We start from the raw sequence: 18014 nt of genomic DNA, 5'->3' as shown, positions 1-18014 counted from the left end.
TAAAAAACACAACCCATTCTGCTCTTCTATCGTGCGTGCAATGATGTCCGAGGGGTTCTTTGTCTGAGGTCATGTCTTTATTGTTGTAATATCGTAAACGGACGTGGCAGTTTCACCGCTACGGATTCCGACTTCAGAGTTTCAAATGCTATTTCAATGAACTCAAAAATCGTGTGCAACCTCCACTGGGTGTCTGGAAACAAATGAATAATTCAATAAGTGTGTGTGTGAACTCATTCCGTATGTGTGAATATATGGCCATTGGCCAATGTGTTAATTAGATTGCCTGCTCTATAAAAAAGGGTCATTATATTCATCTTCCTGAAACAGTGGACTGCTATATGGCACAATACTTCAGGTAAAGACACCCTGGGCTAGCTTTCTGCAGTTACAAAAAACCATTCAATTACTATCAGTGTTTTTTCAACTTTTGTTTATTTCTCCCTCTTCCCCATTACCTCTTCTTCCCTCTCTCTGTCTCCATCTCTACTCTCTCCATCTATCTGTTCCCATCTCCCAGGTAGGTTGAGCTGATGTAGTTTGGCTGTGTGGGTTGTCTTTCGTTGCTGCCTCGGAATTCTATTCTAAACCCTCCCCTATATTCCCCTCGCGCTGTTCAGAGCCTCCTCCCTTTGTCACTTTTCCTCTCTCCGTCTCACTGTACTGCTTCCTTTCTCTCTTCTCCTCCTCTCCTATCTCACTCTCCTGCCTCCACTAATTAGATCAGGACATCTACTCCCAAGAAAGCCACTCTTTCAACTCTCATCCCTGACCACCTTTTCAACTCTCATCCCTGACCACCTTTTCAACTCTCATCCCTGACCACCTTTTCAAATCTCATCCCTGACCACCTTTTCAACTCTCATCCCTGACCACCTTTTCAACTCTCATCCCTGACCACCTTTTCAACTCTCATCCCTGACCACCTTTTCATCCACTCTCTCTATCACTCTTTCGCTCTTTCTCTGTCCCCCAGTTCTCTTCCCCTCCCCCTTTCTATTCTCTCCTCCCCCCACCTCTCACTCTCCCTCTATTTTCATGCCTCCCCCACCCCTCTCTCCTACCCCTTCTCCCCTCTCTCTTAGGTTTTTTTTGGTGGCGTTCTTGACAAATGTGTCACTGAGTTGTGTGATGAGGTCAGCCAGTTCTCCGGTGGCCTGAGACTTCTCCTCCAGGAGCTCATAGCGCAGGCTGGAGATGTCCTGCTTGATCTCCTTCAGTTCCCCTAAAACACACACACAGATACACACACACACAGTCAGGCAGAGTCACACACACATCAACACATGAATGAGTGAAACACACACAAAGTCAGGCAGAGTCACACACACACACCAACACTTGAATGAGTGAAACACACACACACACACACACACACACCCCCCACTGCTGTTCTATTACATGCTGGTAAGAATGAACTAACATTGAGGAGAGAGGACCAGACTGTGATCCTTTAAGTTACTCTGCAGGATACATTACATACACTCGCACTGACAATACCCATCCAGGCAGGTAGCATCTGCTGAGGTACATAAAGGCGACATTAAAGGAGATTCGATTTTCACCTTCATTGACTTCATCGTTCTCCCTGTCAACCTGAGCTTTCAGAACATAGCGCTTAATGAGACGCTTCATGATCTTCTGCAGTACGACAGAGAAGAGAGAGGGAGGAGGGGAGGAGAAAAATATGAAGGGGAGAGAAGTGGAGAAGAGTTGGTTATGAAAGCTGACCATAATCTTTATTAAACACACACACACACACACACATCCAGACACTCACAGGCGCACATCCAGACCCCCCCCCCCCCCCCCCCCCCCCCCCCCCCCCCCCACACACACACTACACTGAGAGGTGTTTTATAGAGATGAGCTCTCACACTGTGTCACACTGATCAGCTCTGAATGGTAAGTATTGATCTAAAGCCTATAGAGACTACACACTTAGCTCTCTTTAAGACCCACTCAGTCAGTCCATGCATTGAACCGCTCTAGGAACCGGTCCATAAATATATAGAGATGGGTGCAGTGAAATTTATTGTTTTACAGGGTCAAGGCACCCCTGGAGCAAATTAGAGTTAAGAACCTTGCTCAAGGGCAAATCAACAGATATTTCACCTTGACAGCTCAGGGTTTCGAACCAGCGACCTTTCAGTTACTGGCCTAATGCTTTAACCGCTATGCTACCTGCCATCCTGCGTGCACTGCACACACACTCACTGAAGCTGACCTGCCAAAATAAACTGTGTGTGTCAGGAGAAAGGCTTTAAGAGAGAAGCATAATGATCTGTGAGAGGCACAATAGAATGACCTCGTGACAGAGGAAGAGAGGAGATTTCCCACAGGGCAAAGGTGGACAGAAAGACCTTACCTCATTCCATCCCTCTATCCATTTCCCCCATTCAGTCAATCACTCCACACTCCTGCTCATTTATTCAGCCATTACCTGCTCCCACTAAATCCATTTCTCGATACCTTATTAAACCTATATGTCGTCTTGTTTTCTTTCCTTCTTTGCCCACTCATTCCCATCTGACATTTCTCACATATTATCTCTACCTCCCTCTTCTACACCCCTCTTCCCTCTTTCTTGCTTACTTTCTATATATCTCTTGTTCTCTCGTACCTGGTATCTAGTGGGATGTTTGATGGGTTTTCTGAGAGTGGACTCCTCTCGTGGTCGACCGTGGGCCCTGTAGCGTTTGCCCTGCAACAACACAACATGAGTTCATATATATATATATATATATATATATATATATATATATATATATATATATATATATATATATATATATATAGTAGGTTTTCACTCCAAACATAATCTAGCAAACCTGATTAAAATAATTAGCTGGTTGATAAGCTGAATCAGGTTAGTTACAACTGAGGTTGGAGTGAAAACCTACAGGAGGCTAGTTCTCTGCGAATGCAGATTGACATACAAGTGTAGTCAACTTTGTTCTAAGAGCAAAAATCATCTGAATGGATTTGTTCTGCCCTAAACCAACCAATTGGTTTCTAAAAGATTCTCTGTTTTTCTCTCCGCCCATTGACCTTTTAGAAAACAATCGGATTTGTTCTGCCCTAAACCAGTCAGCTATTTCCTGCCCTTAGAACAAAGTTGACTACACTTTATGTCAGTCTGCTCCAGGAACAGGGATTGAGAGCTCTGGTCTAAATCCAGGTGCTGGTATTGGCAGGATCAACTAGTATTCAGTATGCAGGAACAACTAGTATTCAGTATGCAGGAACAACTAGTATTCAGTATGCAGGAACAACTAGTATTCAGTATGCAGGAACAACTAGTATTCAGTATGCAGGAAAAACTAGTATTCAGTATGCAGGAACAACTAGTATTCAGTTTGCAGGAACAACTAGTATTCAGTATGCAGGAAAAACTAGTATTCAGTATGCAGGAACAACTAGTATTCAGTTTGCAGGAAAAACTAGTATTCAGTATGCAGGAACAACTAGTATTCAGTATGCAGGAACAACTAGTATTCAGTATGCAGGAACAACTAGTATTCAGTATGCAGAAAAAACTAGTATTCAGTATGCAGGAACAACTAGTATTCAGTTTGCAGGAACAACTAGTATTCAGTATGCAGGAACAACTAGTATTCAGTATGCAGGAACAACTAGAGAAGACAGGCGACCGACCTTGACTTGAATTATATTTTGCTGATGAAGTGTATCAATAACATGAGTTATATATGAGGACGAGTTAGACACAACGACACAAAATGAGAAGCTAGAGAGGAGGTTAGAGAGCATGACAGCCATATGAGTCACTGCAAATCTAGGTAAAATCAAATCAAAGTTTATTGGTCGCATACACAGATTTGCAGATGTTGTCGCAGGGGAAGCAAAATGCTTGTGTTTCTAGCTCCAACAGTGCAGTAAAATGCTTGTGTTTCTAGCTCCAACAGTGCAGTAAAAGCTGGCAATACCTAATAATACAATACACACATAACCCCAAAATAAAAATTAAGAAATATCAGATCGAGCAATGTCAGAGTCCGGAATAAAAATATATAGTGTTCGAAACATTAGGAACACCTGCTCTTTCCCGACCAGGTGAATCCAGGTGAAAGCTATGATCCCTTATCGGTCGCTTGCTAAATCCATTTCAATCAGTGTAGTTGAAAGGGAAGAAACTGGTTAAATGATTTTTAAACCTTGAGACATGGATTGTGTATGTGTACTATTCAGAGGGTGAATGGACAAGAAGAATATTTAAGTGCCTTTGAACGGGGTATGGTAGTAGGTGCCAGGCGCACTGGTTTGAGTGTGTCACGAACTGCAACGCACACTCAACAGTTTCCCATGTATATCATGAATGGTCCACCAACCAAAGGACATCCAGCCAACTTGACACAACTGTGGGAAGCATTGGCGTCAACATGGGCCAGCATTCCTGTGGAACGCTTTCGACACATTGTAGAGTCCATGCCCTGACGAATTGAGACTGATCCGATGGCAAAAGTGGGTGCAATGCAATATTAGGAAAGTGTTCCTAATGTTGTGTACACTCATACACCACCGTTCAAAAGTTTGGGGTCACTTAGAAATGTCCTTGTTTTTGAAAGAAAAGCACATTTCTTGTCCATTAAAACCACAGAATTCTGCAGCCATACACCATCGCATCTGGTTTGTGCTTAGTGAGACTATCATTTGTTGTTCAACAGGACAATGACCCCAAACACACTTCCAGGCTGTGTAAGGGCTATCTGACCAAGAAGGAGAGTAATGGAGTACTGCATCAATCACCCGACCTCAACCCAACTGAGATGGTTTGGGATGAGTTGGACTGCAGAGTGAAGGAAAAGCAGCCAACAAGTGCTCAGCATATGTGGGAACTCCTTCAAGACTGTTGGAAAATTCCTCGTGAAGCTGGTTGAGAGAATGCCAAGAGTGTGCAAAGCTGTCATCAAGGCAAAGGGTGGCTACTTTGACAAATCTAAAATATATTTTGTTCTGTTTGACCCTTTTTTGGTTACTACATGATTCCATATGTGTTATTTCATATTTTTGATGTCTACAGTATTATTCTACAATGTAGAAAATAGTAAAAATAAAGAAACTGTATATATAAATAGATACAAAATAATACTGTATAATATGTTATATTTATTTCTGTGCTGCAAACATGAGTCCTATTACCTTGGAATAATGTGTATTATGTCACTGGGTGTTGATGTATCTGCTCGCTGCTCTGCTAAATATCAATGACCTAGTTTTAATGTCCTCTTCTAGATTTACTTAGTGTCCTACAAGTCCTTATTTTCATTTTGGCAGGAGATACGCTCAAACACGCACGCACGCACACACACACACACACACACACACACACACACACACACACACACACACACACACACACACACACACACACACACACACACACACACACACACACACACACACACACACACACACACACACACACACACACACACACACACACACACACACACACACACACACGCATTCACGCACATGGATATACACACACAGATCTGGGTCTCGAAAGGCTGCTAAGCTTGACATCATCAGTGGCATGGCAAAACAAGACATGGCACCAAACTGCAATGAGTCCTGAAAACCCTGACAGACACACACCCACTAACCTGTGCACTAGCACTACATACTAACACACACACAAACATACACACAAACACACACACGCTCAATAACAAACAGTTACAAACACAATGTGCACGACGTACACAAACTCTGAAAGTGAAGGAAGTTGCTGTATACACGCATATCTCTTTCAGGAAGAGAGAAACCGCCGCAGTTTGCTCCAACAAACTCACTTTACATTTATCACGTCTTCCTAAGGTGTAGTGTGAGTCTGCGTATCGATTGCTCACCTAATGCTCTGCTCAGTTGTGTTTCATAGCCAAGCCATCAGATCTCTGTCTACCCACAGAGGCAGTTCTATAAAACTGATCCTGCCTCTACAAACCAGGTTTAGCATTAGGAAGGAGCGGGCTTATCCAACAGCTCCTCTAATACATCCTGAAGCCTTTGAAATACGTCCAATAGTCTCCACAACACATCCACCACCAAAATAACCCAAGCGGCTTTTGCAACAGCTTTGGCAAAACATTGTGCAGTGCCATTTAGATTTGGCACCATCCCTCCCTGGATGTTCAGCTATGCTTTGGCAAGACCGATTTTTTAAAATATATATTTTTTTATTTCACCTTTATTTAACCAGGTAGGCCAGTTGAGAACAAGTTCTCACTTACAACTGCGACCTGGCCAAGATAGAGCAAAGCAGTGCGACACAAACAACACAGAGTTACACATGGGATAAACAAACGCATAGTCAATAACACAATAGAAAAGCCTATATACAGTGTGTGCAAATGTAGTAAGATTTACCAAGGATCTGCTCAGCACCATTCACAGCAAATTCTCACCTGGTATTCCAATAAGCTAAACAAACAAAATACATTTAAAATTGTATTTTCAAAATGTTGTTATCTTATTACACTGAAAATAGCTTTGTATAAGATCAACCACTAGCATCTACGGTATGTACTGATACAATTAGGTTTTGACCTTTGCCCTCTCCCCTCTGACCTTGAGTCGTGAGATAAGCATGCCCATCTCTAGTTCGTTGTCATGGCGACGCCCCTTGGCCTTGCAGAGGTGAACGATGCAGGCCTTGGTGCGGAGGACCAGGTAGTACCAGGATTTGGGAGAAGGCACCATGTTGAAAGGAGCGGGCAGAGTGCGACCCTCGTCAAAGTAGGACATCCACAGCTTGGCACGGGCAAACTTCCACTCTACATCTGCATCTGTCTGGAGGGGACACACACACACATGGACATACGGACACAAACAAATAAATGAATGCGCACACTGCACACATAAACACACACATTGGTACAGTCATGTGGGATTAACAATATTTCACACTGAATATTTGTTTCTTTCACTAAACATTATCATACCACGACCTTTGTATGATTATAAATGTAAGATTGGATAATTCCTAATCAATGAGTTATTAATAGGACTGCCCTCTATATGAATCAGTTATTAATAGGACTGCCCTCTATATGAATCAGTTATTAATAGGACTGACCTCTATATGAATCAGTTATTAATAGGACTGACCTCTTTATGAATGCATTATTAATAGGACTGCCCTCTATATGAATCAGTTATTAATAGGACTGACCTCTATATGAATCAGTTATTAATAGGACTGACCTCTTTATGAATGCATTATTAATAGGACTGACCTCTATATGAATGAGTTATTAATAGGACTGACCTCTTTATGAATCAGTTATTAATAGGACTGACGTCTATATGAATTAGTTATTAATAGGACTGACCTCTTTATGAATGAGTTATTAATAGGACTGACGTCTATATGAATTAGTTATTAATAGGACTGACCTCTATATGAATGACTTATTACTAGGACTGCCCAATATGAATGAGTTATTAATAGGACTGACCTCTCTGTGAATGAGTTATTAATAGGACTGACCTCTCTGTGAATGAGTTATTAATAGTACTGACCTCTTTATGAATGCATTATTAACAGGACAGACCTTTATATGAATGAGTTATTAATAGGACAGACCTTTATATGAATGAGTTATTAATAGGACTGGCCTCTATATGAATGAGTTATTAATAGGACTGACCTCTATATGAATTAGTTATTAATAGGACTGGCCTCTATATGAATGAGTTATTAATAAGACTGACCTCTATATGAATTAGTTATTAATAGGACTGACCTCTATATGAATGAGTTATTAATAGGACTGACCTCTTTATGAATGAGTTATTAATAGGACTGACCTCTTGTCACGCCCTGATCTGTTTCAGCTGTCCTTGTGCTTGTCTCCACCCCCCTCCAGGTGTCGCCCATCTTCCCCACTCCTGTGTATTTCTACCTTTGTTTTCTGTCTGTCTGTGCCAGTTCGTCTTGTTTGTCAAGTAAACCAGCGTTTTGTCACATTGCGGGAGCAAGTCCGTGGGCAATCTACCAGGCAGCCGACCACGACGGTATCCTCCCAGCCCCTCAGTACCCCGGCTGGTAGCAGCGCCGTCACCCCGGTTTCCCGGGAACCCTGCTTACCTCCCCCGGAACGCTTCGATGGAGAGTCGGTCACCTGTCGGGCGTTTCTCGCTCAGTGTTCCCTCATCATGGAACTGCAGCCTTCCTCCTTCCCCTCGGTCTGCTCTAAGATAGCGCACCTCATCACGCTGCTGTCCAGGAGGGCCCTCGCCTGGGCTACGGCCATTTGGGAACAACAGTCGGCCAAAATGCTTCAGTCTAGAGGGTTTCGTGGCGGATGTGAAAAAAGTTTGAGGCTCCGGTGTCCGGGAGAGAGGCTGCCTGGAAGTTACTCCAGCTTTGGCAGAATTCCATCAGTGTGGCAGACTATGCGATGGATTTCCGAACGCTAGCAGCGGAAGGTGCCTGGAACCCGGAAGGGCTGTTCGACATGTTCCTGCACGGATTATGGGAGGAAGTAAAGAACGAGCTTGAGGCCCGGGAACTACCGACGGATCTCGATTCACTCATCGCCTTAACCATCCGGATCGCTGGACAGCTACGGGAACATAGGAGGGAGAAGAGGTCTGATTGCGGTCCCAAACGCTTACTCAAGGATCCCACCTTGCATCTGACAAACTCCGGATGTCCCCGAGGGGATTCAAGCTTACCCGAGTTCCTCCAAGAGCCTCCCGAAGACTGCCGATTTACCTCTTCCCGAGCCGATGCAGCTCGGCAGAGCTAGGCTGTCTACAGCCGAATGTGTACGCAGACTTAACACCCAGAGCTGTCTCTATTGCGGTACAGCCGGTCATTATGTGTTTACCTGTCCCATCAAGAGACCTAGCTCATTTGTAGGAATGAGTACTCTGGTGGGTCTTAAGGACAATTTTGCTTCTCCCCTTACTCGCCCCCCCTCTCCATGCCACCCTGCTGTGGGGGGACCAGTCCAAGTCTCTCCAGATACTCATCGACTCGGGGGCCGATATGAGTCTTATGGATGTTACCCTGACGTCCGAGCTGGGCATCCCCACTCAACATCTCTCCATCCTCATGGATGTTAGATCGCTGGACGAGCACTCTATAGGCCGGGTCACCCACCATACCACACCCATCAACCTACGAGTGTCGGGGAACCACAGCGAGATGATCCAATTCCTGCTAATTGAGTCTCCGCAGGTTCCCGTGGTATTGGGATTCACTTGGCTCCAGCGACACAATCCCTCGATTGACTAGTCTGCTGGTGCCATCGGGGGCTGGAGCCCGTTCTGCCACACTCATTGTCTGAAGTCAGCTCTGCCTGCCCCGGCACGTCTTCCTGGGGGCTTGGAAATTGCCCAGACCTCTCCACCAGCCCCGCGGAGTACCAGGACCTCCTGGAGGGGTTCAGTAAGGCCCGACCGGTATCCAAGAAGGTCAAGCCAGATGCGCTGGCACGCCGCTATAGCCCCGCGGCTACACCCCCTGAAGCCGAAACCTTTCACCCCCGCTCCAAGATCATTAGCCCCTCTGCTGTTCGTCCTCTGTTGCCCTGCACCCTCCATGTACTTCCTACCTTTCCTGTGTCTAGAATTCAAACCATGTCTCACAGCCCTTTGTCTCCTGTTCTAAACATTGTTACTTCAACAGTCTGCATTTGGCTCTTACCGGAAACCTCACATCTCTAAATTAATGAGTTATTAATAGGACTGACCTCTATATGAATGAGTTATTAATAGAACTGACCTCTATATGAATGAGTTATTAATAGGACTGACCTCTTTATGAATGAGTTATTAATAGGACTGCCCTCTTTATGAATTAGTTATTAATAGGAATCTCACATCTCTAAATTAATGGGTTATTAATAGGACTGACCTCAATATGAATGAGTTATTAATAGAACTGACCTCTATATGAATGAGTTATTAATAGGACTGCCCTCTATATGAATGAGTTATTAATAGGACTGCCCTCTATATGAATGAGTTATTAATAGGACTGCCCTCTATATGAATGCGTTATTAATAGGACTGCCCTCTATATGAATGAGTAATTAATAGGACTGACCTCTATCTCTTGGTAGGAGCTATTGATCATAGCGATGAGCATGTTGAGTAGAACCACCACCATAGTGACGTTATAGACCCCGAACAGCACATAACCAATATTCTCTATGAACTTATGGTCATACTTCAGGACCACGGAGATCACCTCCGACAGACCGAAGATGGACCAGAACAGGGTCTTAAAGCTCTCCTCCACCCTGGGGAAACACACATGGATGCACATGCAAGCATGAGTCTGTAAACCAGATAGTAGTGTTCTTATAGTGTTCTTAGTGTTCTTTTAGTAGAGTTTATGAGCTGGCACTGATGAAATAGCTGATGAGTCATGTCCAATTCCAACACATTATCCCCCACCAGGAAAGCTCAATTGAAGAGGCAAAGCCAGTTCCCCTGTTCCACTTTGGAACAGCCCAGGGCTTTTGTCTGTGATTTGGTTGTGCACAGAACGGAAAAGGTTGGAAACGTCTGATCCAGTCTAGTCCAGTCCAGTCCAGTCGGTTCTGCTTTTAGTCTCAGTGCACATGGCCTGATCCGCTGCGCCCTCGTTTCGTTTCACAGGAACAGGTTGGTCGAATGAGGTGACATTGCTCTAGCCAGCGCTGTCAGACACCCAAGCTCAGAGGGGGTTTGGAGTGAGCTAAACATACACTCTGCCTAAAAAACAAAGACATTTGGACGCAATCCTGTCAATAAACGTTCAATGAGTGGCAGAGCAAGAGGGAGGGGTGAACGGGAGGAGAGATGTCGACTACAGGCCTGGGTGTGCACTTCAATAAACCTCTCCTCTGTCAGCGCTTAGAGCCACACCTCTCTCTCTCTCTCTCTCTCTGCAAGGCCCAGTGTGTACGGTATATGCATGTGGCACCATGGCTGAATAAACCTGAATTCTCTCTCTATTGGACAATGTTCTCATGTGGAACGGTATTCAGATCCCCATATGATAGTCCATCCACTGATCCTTGCTGATGTTTATGGATTTCCCTTTCCTCTGACCTGGGGCTCACGTGACAAACTAATGTCAATATGCAAGACTCTTTACATGTATTTAGAAATTAATTGTTACATGTTATTAGGCAAGGAAAAGGATAGATTTCTAATAGAAGCTTATGACATACACGGACATCCCCACTTGTCTGCAGAGATACAGTTGTCCTTTCTATATGTAAACAATTCTATCAGTCGCCGGCTACCACTACCCCTCCTATTCACACAGAGAGCAGACCCGCGGACATTGACGTCGGGTGCTGAGCCGTCATTAAACACTTCTGTCGAGTTCCCTAACAGCTGGTCACAGCAGGTGCCTTCAGAGACACAGTGAGCCTTAACCCTCAGGAGAGCACCTCACTGACAGGAGAGAGGGAGGCAGTACAAGGCACCACACACCCTCCCTACGAGGGAGAATGGCGGTGACTCACCTCTAGTCTGTGTGTGTAATCCAAACCCAATTACTGCTCATCCACTTCCACAGGAGACTCATATGAAAACACAGTAGGTCTCTCTCTCTCTCTCTCTCTCGCTCTCTCTAACTTTCTTTTCCATTGTTCCTTTTCTCGATCTTTTCTTCAGTGCCACTCTCTCCCTTCCTTCTCCTCTGTCTCTCACTGTAACTATATTTATCTTTATCGCTCTCTCTCTCTCTCTCTCTCTCTCTATAATCAGGGAAATCAATGCTGCAGATCAGTAAATTACCGACTTCAAATTTTTTTCTCTCAATATTCTCTCGCTCTAGCTCATTATTCCGATATTAAAATCCTCTCCCTCCCTCTCTATCCCTCCCTTATAGCACTTATATATGAACTTCCCTCCCTCCTTTCCTCCCTCACCGTCTCCCTCGCTCCATCTCTCAGTGCTATCTCTCAGGATAGTGGTGCAGACAGACAGACATCTTTAAGTATTAAACTCACATCAACTTTCCTCGATCGTGCCGCTGAGCCGTATCCATGGTGACAGACGGGTAGCACCTCTGGTCTTAATCAATGTGATTTGTTTGAGTGTGTGTATGTGTAGTGTGTGTGTGTGTCTTCTCTGGTCATATGTATTGAATAGGGAATTGAACAGTGCGAGGCAAGCAATTAGGAGCTTTATGACACCACGAGTGTCCTTCACGCTCTATCAATTCTCTCTCTCTCTCGGCACATCCCGACTTGCATATCCACAGGAAATAAAAGGTAAGAGATCATCCGTTCACCTACTCTGCATCTCACAAAGACACGGCGGTTGGACTCATCAGACCGAAGGACAGATTTTTCACCGGTGTAATGTTCATTGCTCGTGTTTTTTGGCCAAGCAAGTCTCTTCTTCTTATTGGTGTCCTTTAGTAGTGGTTTCTTTGCAGCAATTCGACCATGAAGGCCTGATTCACAGTTGATGTTGAGATGTGTCCGTTACTTGAACTCTGTGAATCATTTATTTGGGCTGCAGTCTGAGGTGCAGTTAACTCTAATGAACTTATCCTTTGCAGCAGAGGTAACTCTAGGTCTTCCTTTCCTGTGGCGGTCCTCATAAGAGCCAGTTTCATCATAGCGCTTGATGGTTTTTGCATCTGCACTTGAAGAAACTTGAAAGGTTCTTGAAATTACTGACCTTCATGTCTTAAAGTAATGATGGGCTGTATTTTCTCTTTGCTTATTTGAGCTGTTCTTGACCGAATATGGACTTGGTCTTTTACCAAATAGGGCTATCTTCTGTATATCACAACACAACTGATTAGCTCAAACGCATTAAGAAGGAAAGAAATTCCCAAAATTAACTTTTAACAAGGCACACCTGTTAAGTGAATGCATTCCAGGTGACTACCTCATGAAGCTGGTTGAGAGAATGCCAAGAGTGTGTAAAGCTATCATCAAGGCAAATGATGGCTACTTTGAAGAATCTCAAATATATATTTTTTTGCTTACTACATGATTCCATATGTATTATTTCATAGTTTTGAGGTCTTCACTATTGTTCTACGATGTAGAAAAAAGTAAAAACAAAGAAAAAACCTGGAATGAGTAGGTGTGTGCAAACTTTTAACTGGTACTGTGTTTATGTTCCTTTTTCCCCCCACGCTAAACTGGCAGGGCATACCACCAGGCCTATTTAACTCTCCCTCTCATACCCCTCTCTCTATCAGTCTCATCCACATCTCTCTCGCTCTCTCTCTCTCTCTCTCCACTCTTCACTCTTCACTCTTCACTCTTCACTCTTCACTCTTCACTCTTCCTCTCTCACAAAACATAACATCTCACTCTCTTTGGTTTTTCCCTCTCCCTCCTTCGCAGCTTGTTTGTGTGTCTTCTTCAGCTTATCCCTCTGATTCTCTCTCTCTCCTGTCTGTGCCAGTGGCCTGTTTCCCTTATTGTGCCCACACAAACAGGCCAGCCAAGAATCCTCCTCTGCTTCTCTCCTTCCCCCCTCTCTTCTCTCCATACTCATTCCTCCTTTCCTCTTGCTTTTATCTCATTTGTTTATCTTCCTACTCTCTGTTTAATTTGCCCTCCTCTCTTTTCTCTTTTACTCTCTCAGACGCTCTTTCTTTTCCTCACATAGACGCCGTCCTCCCGCTATCTTCTACTTCCGGCCCCCCCCCCCCCCCCCCCCCCTTCCTGTATCTCTCCATTACTCTCCCCTCGTCTGGCAGTCAGGTCTGTACAGCAGTGTACCCATGCATGGCTGACTAGAACATAGAGACAGGCCTACTGCTTCTCCAGAGGTGCCTAGTTGAGAATCCTAATAACCTGCCGTGTGTGTGTGTGTGTGTGTGTGTGTGTGTGTGTGTGTGTGTGTGTGTGTGTGTGTGTGTGTGTGTGTGTGTGTGTGTGTGTGTGAGTGTGTGTGTGTGTGAGAGAGAGTGAGTGTGTGTGTGTCTGTGTGTGTGTGTGTCTGTGTGTGTGTCAGTCAGTGTGTTGGGTTCTGGAGGCAGGAATAGTAGCCATTAGGGCATACAGTCTTCATTAGGCCTACTCCAGCTGTACCTTCACTGCCTGAACCCTCCAGCCATCCTCCAAAGAACCCCCTTCACCCTCTCCACAGCCCCCACTCAGAGTGCTTCCTCCTGGGGTATCATTATCACCACCACCTGCCTCCCTGAATCAGCACCGGAGCCATCAAACTTGCCCTCACTCCCATCCTCCATCAAAAGCTGCCCTGTCTGTTATACTCAAGAACACAGAGAGATAGCAGATACACGCACACACACACACACACACACACACACACACACACACACACACACACACACACACACACACACACACACACACACACACACACACACACACACACACACACACACACACACACACACACACACACACACACACACACACACTCACATATGTCTAAACCAACTGTTCTGAAGCATCATGCAAATTCGACCAACTTCCAATTACCCTCTGGACTTCCCCCTATCCTGCCAACCCACCACACCTGAAATAACTCTGCTCATCAACATTCCGCTCCCATTCCTCTGGTATAAAGCAGCTTGTGTTTTCCTTAGTGTTTGGTGACATAGGGCGGCCCAAGTGTTTTCCCTTTCCTGTCCATGGCTGAGTTTAGACAGGCAGCCTAATTCTGATCATTTTTTCCCACTTATTGGTCTTTTGATCAATTAGTGAAAAAAACGTCAGAATTGGGCTGCCTGTCTAAACGCAGCCCATGTCGTGCGTACCTGAGTTTAAGTGCCTTTTCATATATTTGGAGATTGTATAATGATGACTTTCTAGCCTGTTTATATACACATACACACATATATATACAGTACTAGTCAACATTTTGGACACACCTACTCATTCCCGTTTTTTTTACATTTTATTTACTATTTTCTACATTATAGAATAATAGTGAAGACATCAAAACTATGAAATAACACGTATGGAATCACGTAGTAACCAGAAAAATGTTAAACAAATTATTCAAAGAGATTATTATTTATTTGAGATTATTCAAAGTAGCCACCCTTTGCCTTGATGACAGCTTTGTACACTCTTGGCATTCTCTCATGCAAAGCATCCCTAAAGATCCACTATACCACCACCATGCTTAACCGTTGGTACAAGGTTCTTACCGTGGAATGCAGTGTTTGGTTTTCACCAGGCATGAATGGGACCCATGTCATCCAAAAAGTTATACTTTTGACTCATCTGTCCATGGAACATTCTTCCAAGAGTCTTGATGATCATCCAGGTGCTTCCAGGTGCTTTTTGGCAAACTTGAATCAACTTTTTCGATGAGATGGGTCCCATTATGTCTGGCGAAAACCAAACACTGTATTCCACCTCACACCAACGGTTAAGCATGGTGGCGGTAGTGTGATGGTTTGGGGAATTCTTTAGTTACCAGTGATGTCCTTTGTTCCTGTGTGTTACACTTTTTGACATACTCCTATTAGTTACGACACTTCGTACGTATGCTAATATATCTTCTCTTTTGTATCCTCCAGAACCACAACATAATTTCACACAACCTTAGCTACCGGGCTGAAGATCCATTCAATATCTCAATCCCCCCCCCCCCCCCCCCCCCCCTCGGGCCCCACGGGCTCTTGTGTCCTTGTGCTGGGCCTTTGTTAGTTAGTTAACAAATGAATACCCTGCACTGGAAACCTTGTCCTCAACCAACGTTCCTGTATCCTGACCTGCAATATCACTCCTCAACCTAGCCTAACCTAGTCCAACCCACTCCTTTTCTTTACCAGGTTAACGATTGATGGATATTCCACCTGGAAAACGTTACTTCTGTTATTGTCTTTTACTGATGGAGTCAGAATTGGAGTCATAATGACCCCTTGTGGTGCCAGTAAGAACTTGCCAACGGTAGAATTCATTCAGAACAGCTCACTGGTTGATATGGTACTATGAATTCAATTGGAATGATATATCAGCTGGAATCCTCAAAACTGACATCAGAAACAAATCCCAACTGCATTTCAAGGTAAAGTCAACACAGGCTGCATTTAGATTGGTCTTCTGACCAATTAGATCAGCTTCAAAAACAGAGCTGATGTTAAAAGATCTGATGTGATTGGTCAAAAAGACCAATTAGTGGGGGAAAAAAAGTTCAGTGTGCTGTGTGAACGCAGCCCTTGAGGGTACTACTCAGGTCTTAGAGGCCAAGACAGAGCCCTAAAACTGAATATCCGCTGTAGGGAGTAGAAGTGATGAGTCCGACGTTTGTACCGGTACCGCCTCAGCAGACTGGTGGTTCTATGTGATCAGCCAAGCAGAACCCATCCCAGACTCCACCGTTCTCTGTGGTTCTACTTCACTACACACAGATGGAACAGGAACAGAGGAGTTCTCTAACTCATAGAAAATGACTGACCGACTGACTGACAGACTGACAGACTGACGGACGGACGGACGGACGGGCTGGACCCAAAATCCATTAGCAAAGTGACTGAGATGATTGAGTGGAAAGTTTCAGTTTCAGAAAGAGTGATAGAATGATCAAATGATAATGTGTCTCTAGTCTAAAGTGGTAAAAGTACATTCTGAGAGGAGAGGAGGGAAGAGGACTGTGTCTGAACGAGTGTGCGTCTTCTTTCTCCGAGATAAATATTGACAAATGGTTCCTGAACGTGCCTGCCACAGGATGAGGATCGATGACATCACTTTGCGACGTTCCTAAAATCAACAGGCGGACATTAAATGGAAGTGAACGTGCCTGTCACGATTGATGTGAAAGGACCAACAGGTTCCAGAAAACATGATAGTGGAGTTCCACCGTGAAATTGTGGAAACTAAACTGGACAGAGATGTAGCCAGACACTACTTCCACCGGTCCTTTCAGAAGAGAGCTTTGAAAGAAATGTAACCTTGTGGGATTCCACCAGTATCTTTCCTAAATAACATGATGTCACTTGACCCCCCCCCAGCCCCCCCCCCCCCAAAAAACGGGTTTCCCTCATCTCACTAATCTTCCATTTGTGTGTGTTTCAGTGTGTCTGTTTGTGTACAGGATGTGTATTGTATTTTCTCACTCACGTGGTGAAGGCAGGGTTGTACTTGGCTCCTAGGTAATAAGAGTAGAGGTTGAACATGCCGATCATGAAGGCCACGAACACCATGATGAAGATCACCATGAACTTGAAGATGTCCTTCACCGTCCGGCCCAGGGAGATCTGGAGGGGGCCGAAGCTCTCGTTGGCTGGCAGGATGTAGGCGATACGGGAGAAACTCAGCACCACGGCAATGGCATACAGACCCTCTGAGATGATCTGGGGGTCCGATGGACGCCACTTACTCCTGGCTGAGACAAACCGTAGGGAGAGAATATGAAAAAGAGAAGTGTGTTGAAAAGAGAGGAGTAGACATAAAAAGAAAGCAGCCAGGTCACCCATGATAAGTCAGTATTTGACGTCCATCCATGTCTGAGGACGTCGGGAGGTGACATGAAAACCGGCCACAAGGGGCAACATTGTGCGCTGCTAGGGTGTTGTGAGCAGGGATGGCAGATAATTGTAAGCGCCTGCCTCTGATTCCAAAGGTTGCAAGTTCAAATCCAGCGATAGAATGTTATTTTTGAGATTTTTGTTTTAAGCCTGTCCCATACCTTAACCTTTACCTTAACAATTCAGAGTTAATGCCTAACATTAAAGTGGAACAGACAGCATTTTAGCAACATGAAATCTGCTCATATACACCCGGTTTGATGTAACAAAACTTGAAATGTTGATTTTTTACATTGGATAAAAGTAGACACACAGAGCTAGAAAATGGTATGTCACACACAACAGTTGAGGAACAATGGGAAGGTAATTCTGCTTTGAAAGTTGATAAATTTGTAACCTAACTTTTGAGAAAATGGCCTTTGAATATTATAGTACACCTACTGGAGACTTCTTCTTTGTCTACATCCAGTCAGCATCGTTCACACCCTCTTAAGCTTTAGCCCCACCCATCTCTTTAAGGAGCATTTGGAGCGCACACTGGACGTTCTGGTCGAGGAGTAGG

General features: G+C 44.4%; 1 protein-coding gene across 1 annotated transcript in view; it reads right to left on the bottom strand.

Annotated features, from left to right (window-relative positions):
* Positions 1-1019: 1019 nt before the first annotated feature.
* Positions 1020-18014, bottom strand: part of LOC129858621 (short transient receptor potential channel 7-like) — a 75541-nt gene continuing 58546 nt past the window's right edge. Inside the window, exons 7-12 of the mRNA XM_055927934.1 lie at positions 17046-17310; positions 10082-10277; positions 6592-6813; positions 2624-2704; positions 1566-1641; positions 1020-1225 (exon numbers count right to left, since the gene is read on the bottom strand). Of these exons, the coding sequence (XP_055783909.1) occupies positions 1020-1225; positions 1566-1641; positions 2624-2704; positions 6592-6813; positions 10082-10277; positions 17046-17310 (1046 nt within the window). The remainder of the gene's footprint in view (positions 1226-1565; positions 1642-2623; positions 2705-6591; positions 6814-10081; positions 10278-17045; positions 17311-18014) is intronic.

Source organism: Salvelinus fontinalis, chromosome 6 (assembly GCF_029448725.1).
Source record: "Salvelinus fontinalis isolate EN_2023a chromosome 6, ASM2944872v1, whole genome shotgun sequence".
NCBI classification, from domain to species: Eukaryota; Metazoa; Chordata; class Actinopteri; order Salmoniformes; family Salmonidae; genus Salvelinus; species Salvelinus fontinalis.
This window is presented reverse-complemented; position numbering and strand designations above follow the sequence as displayed.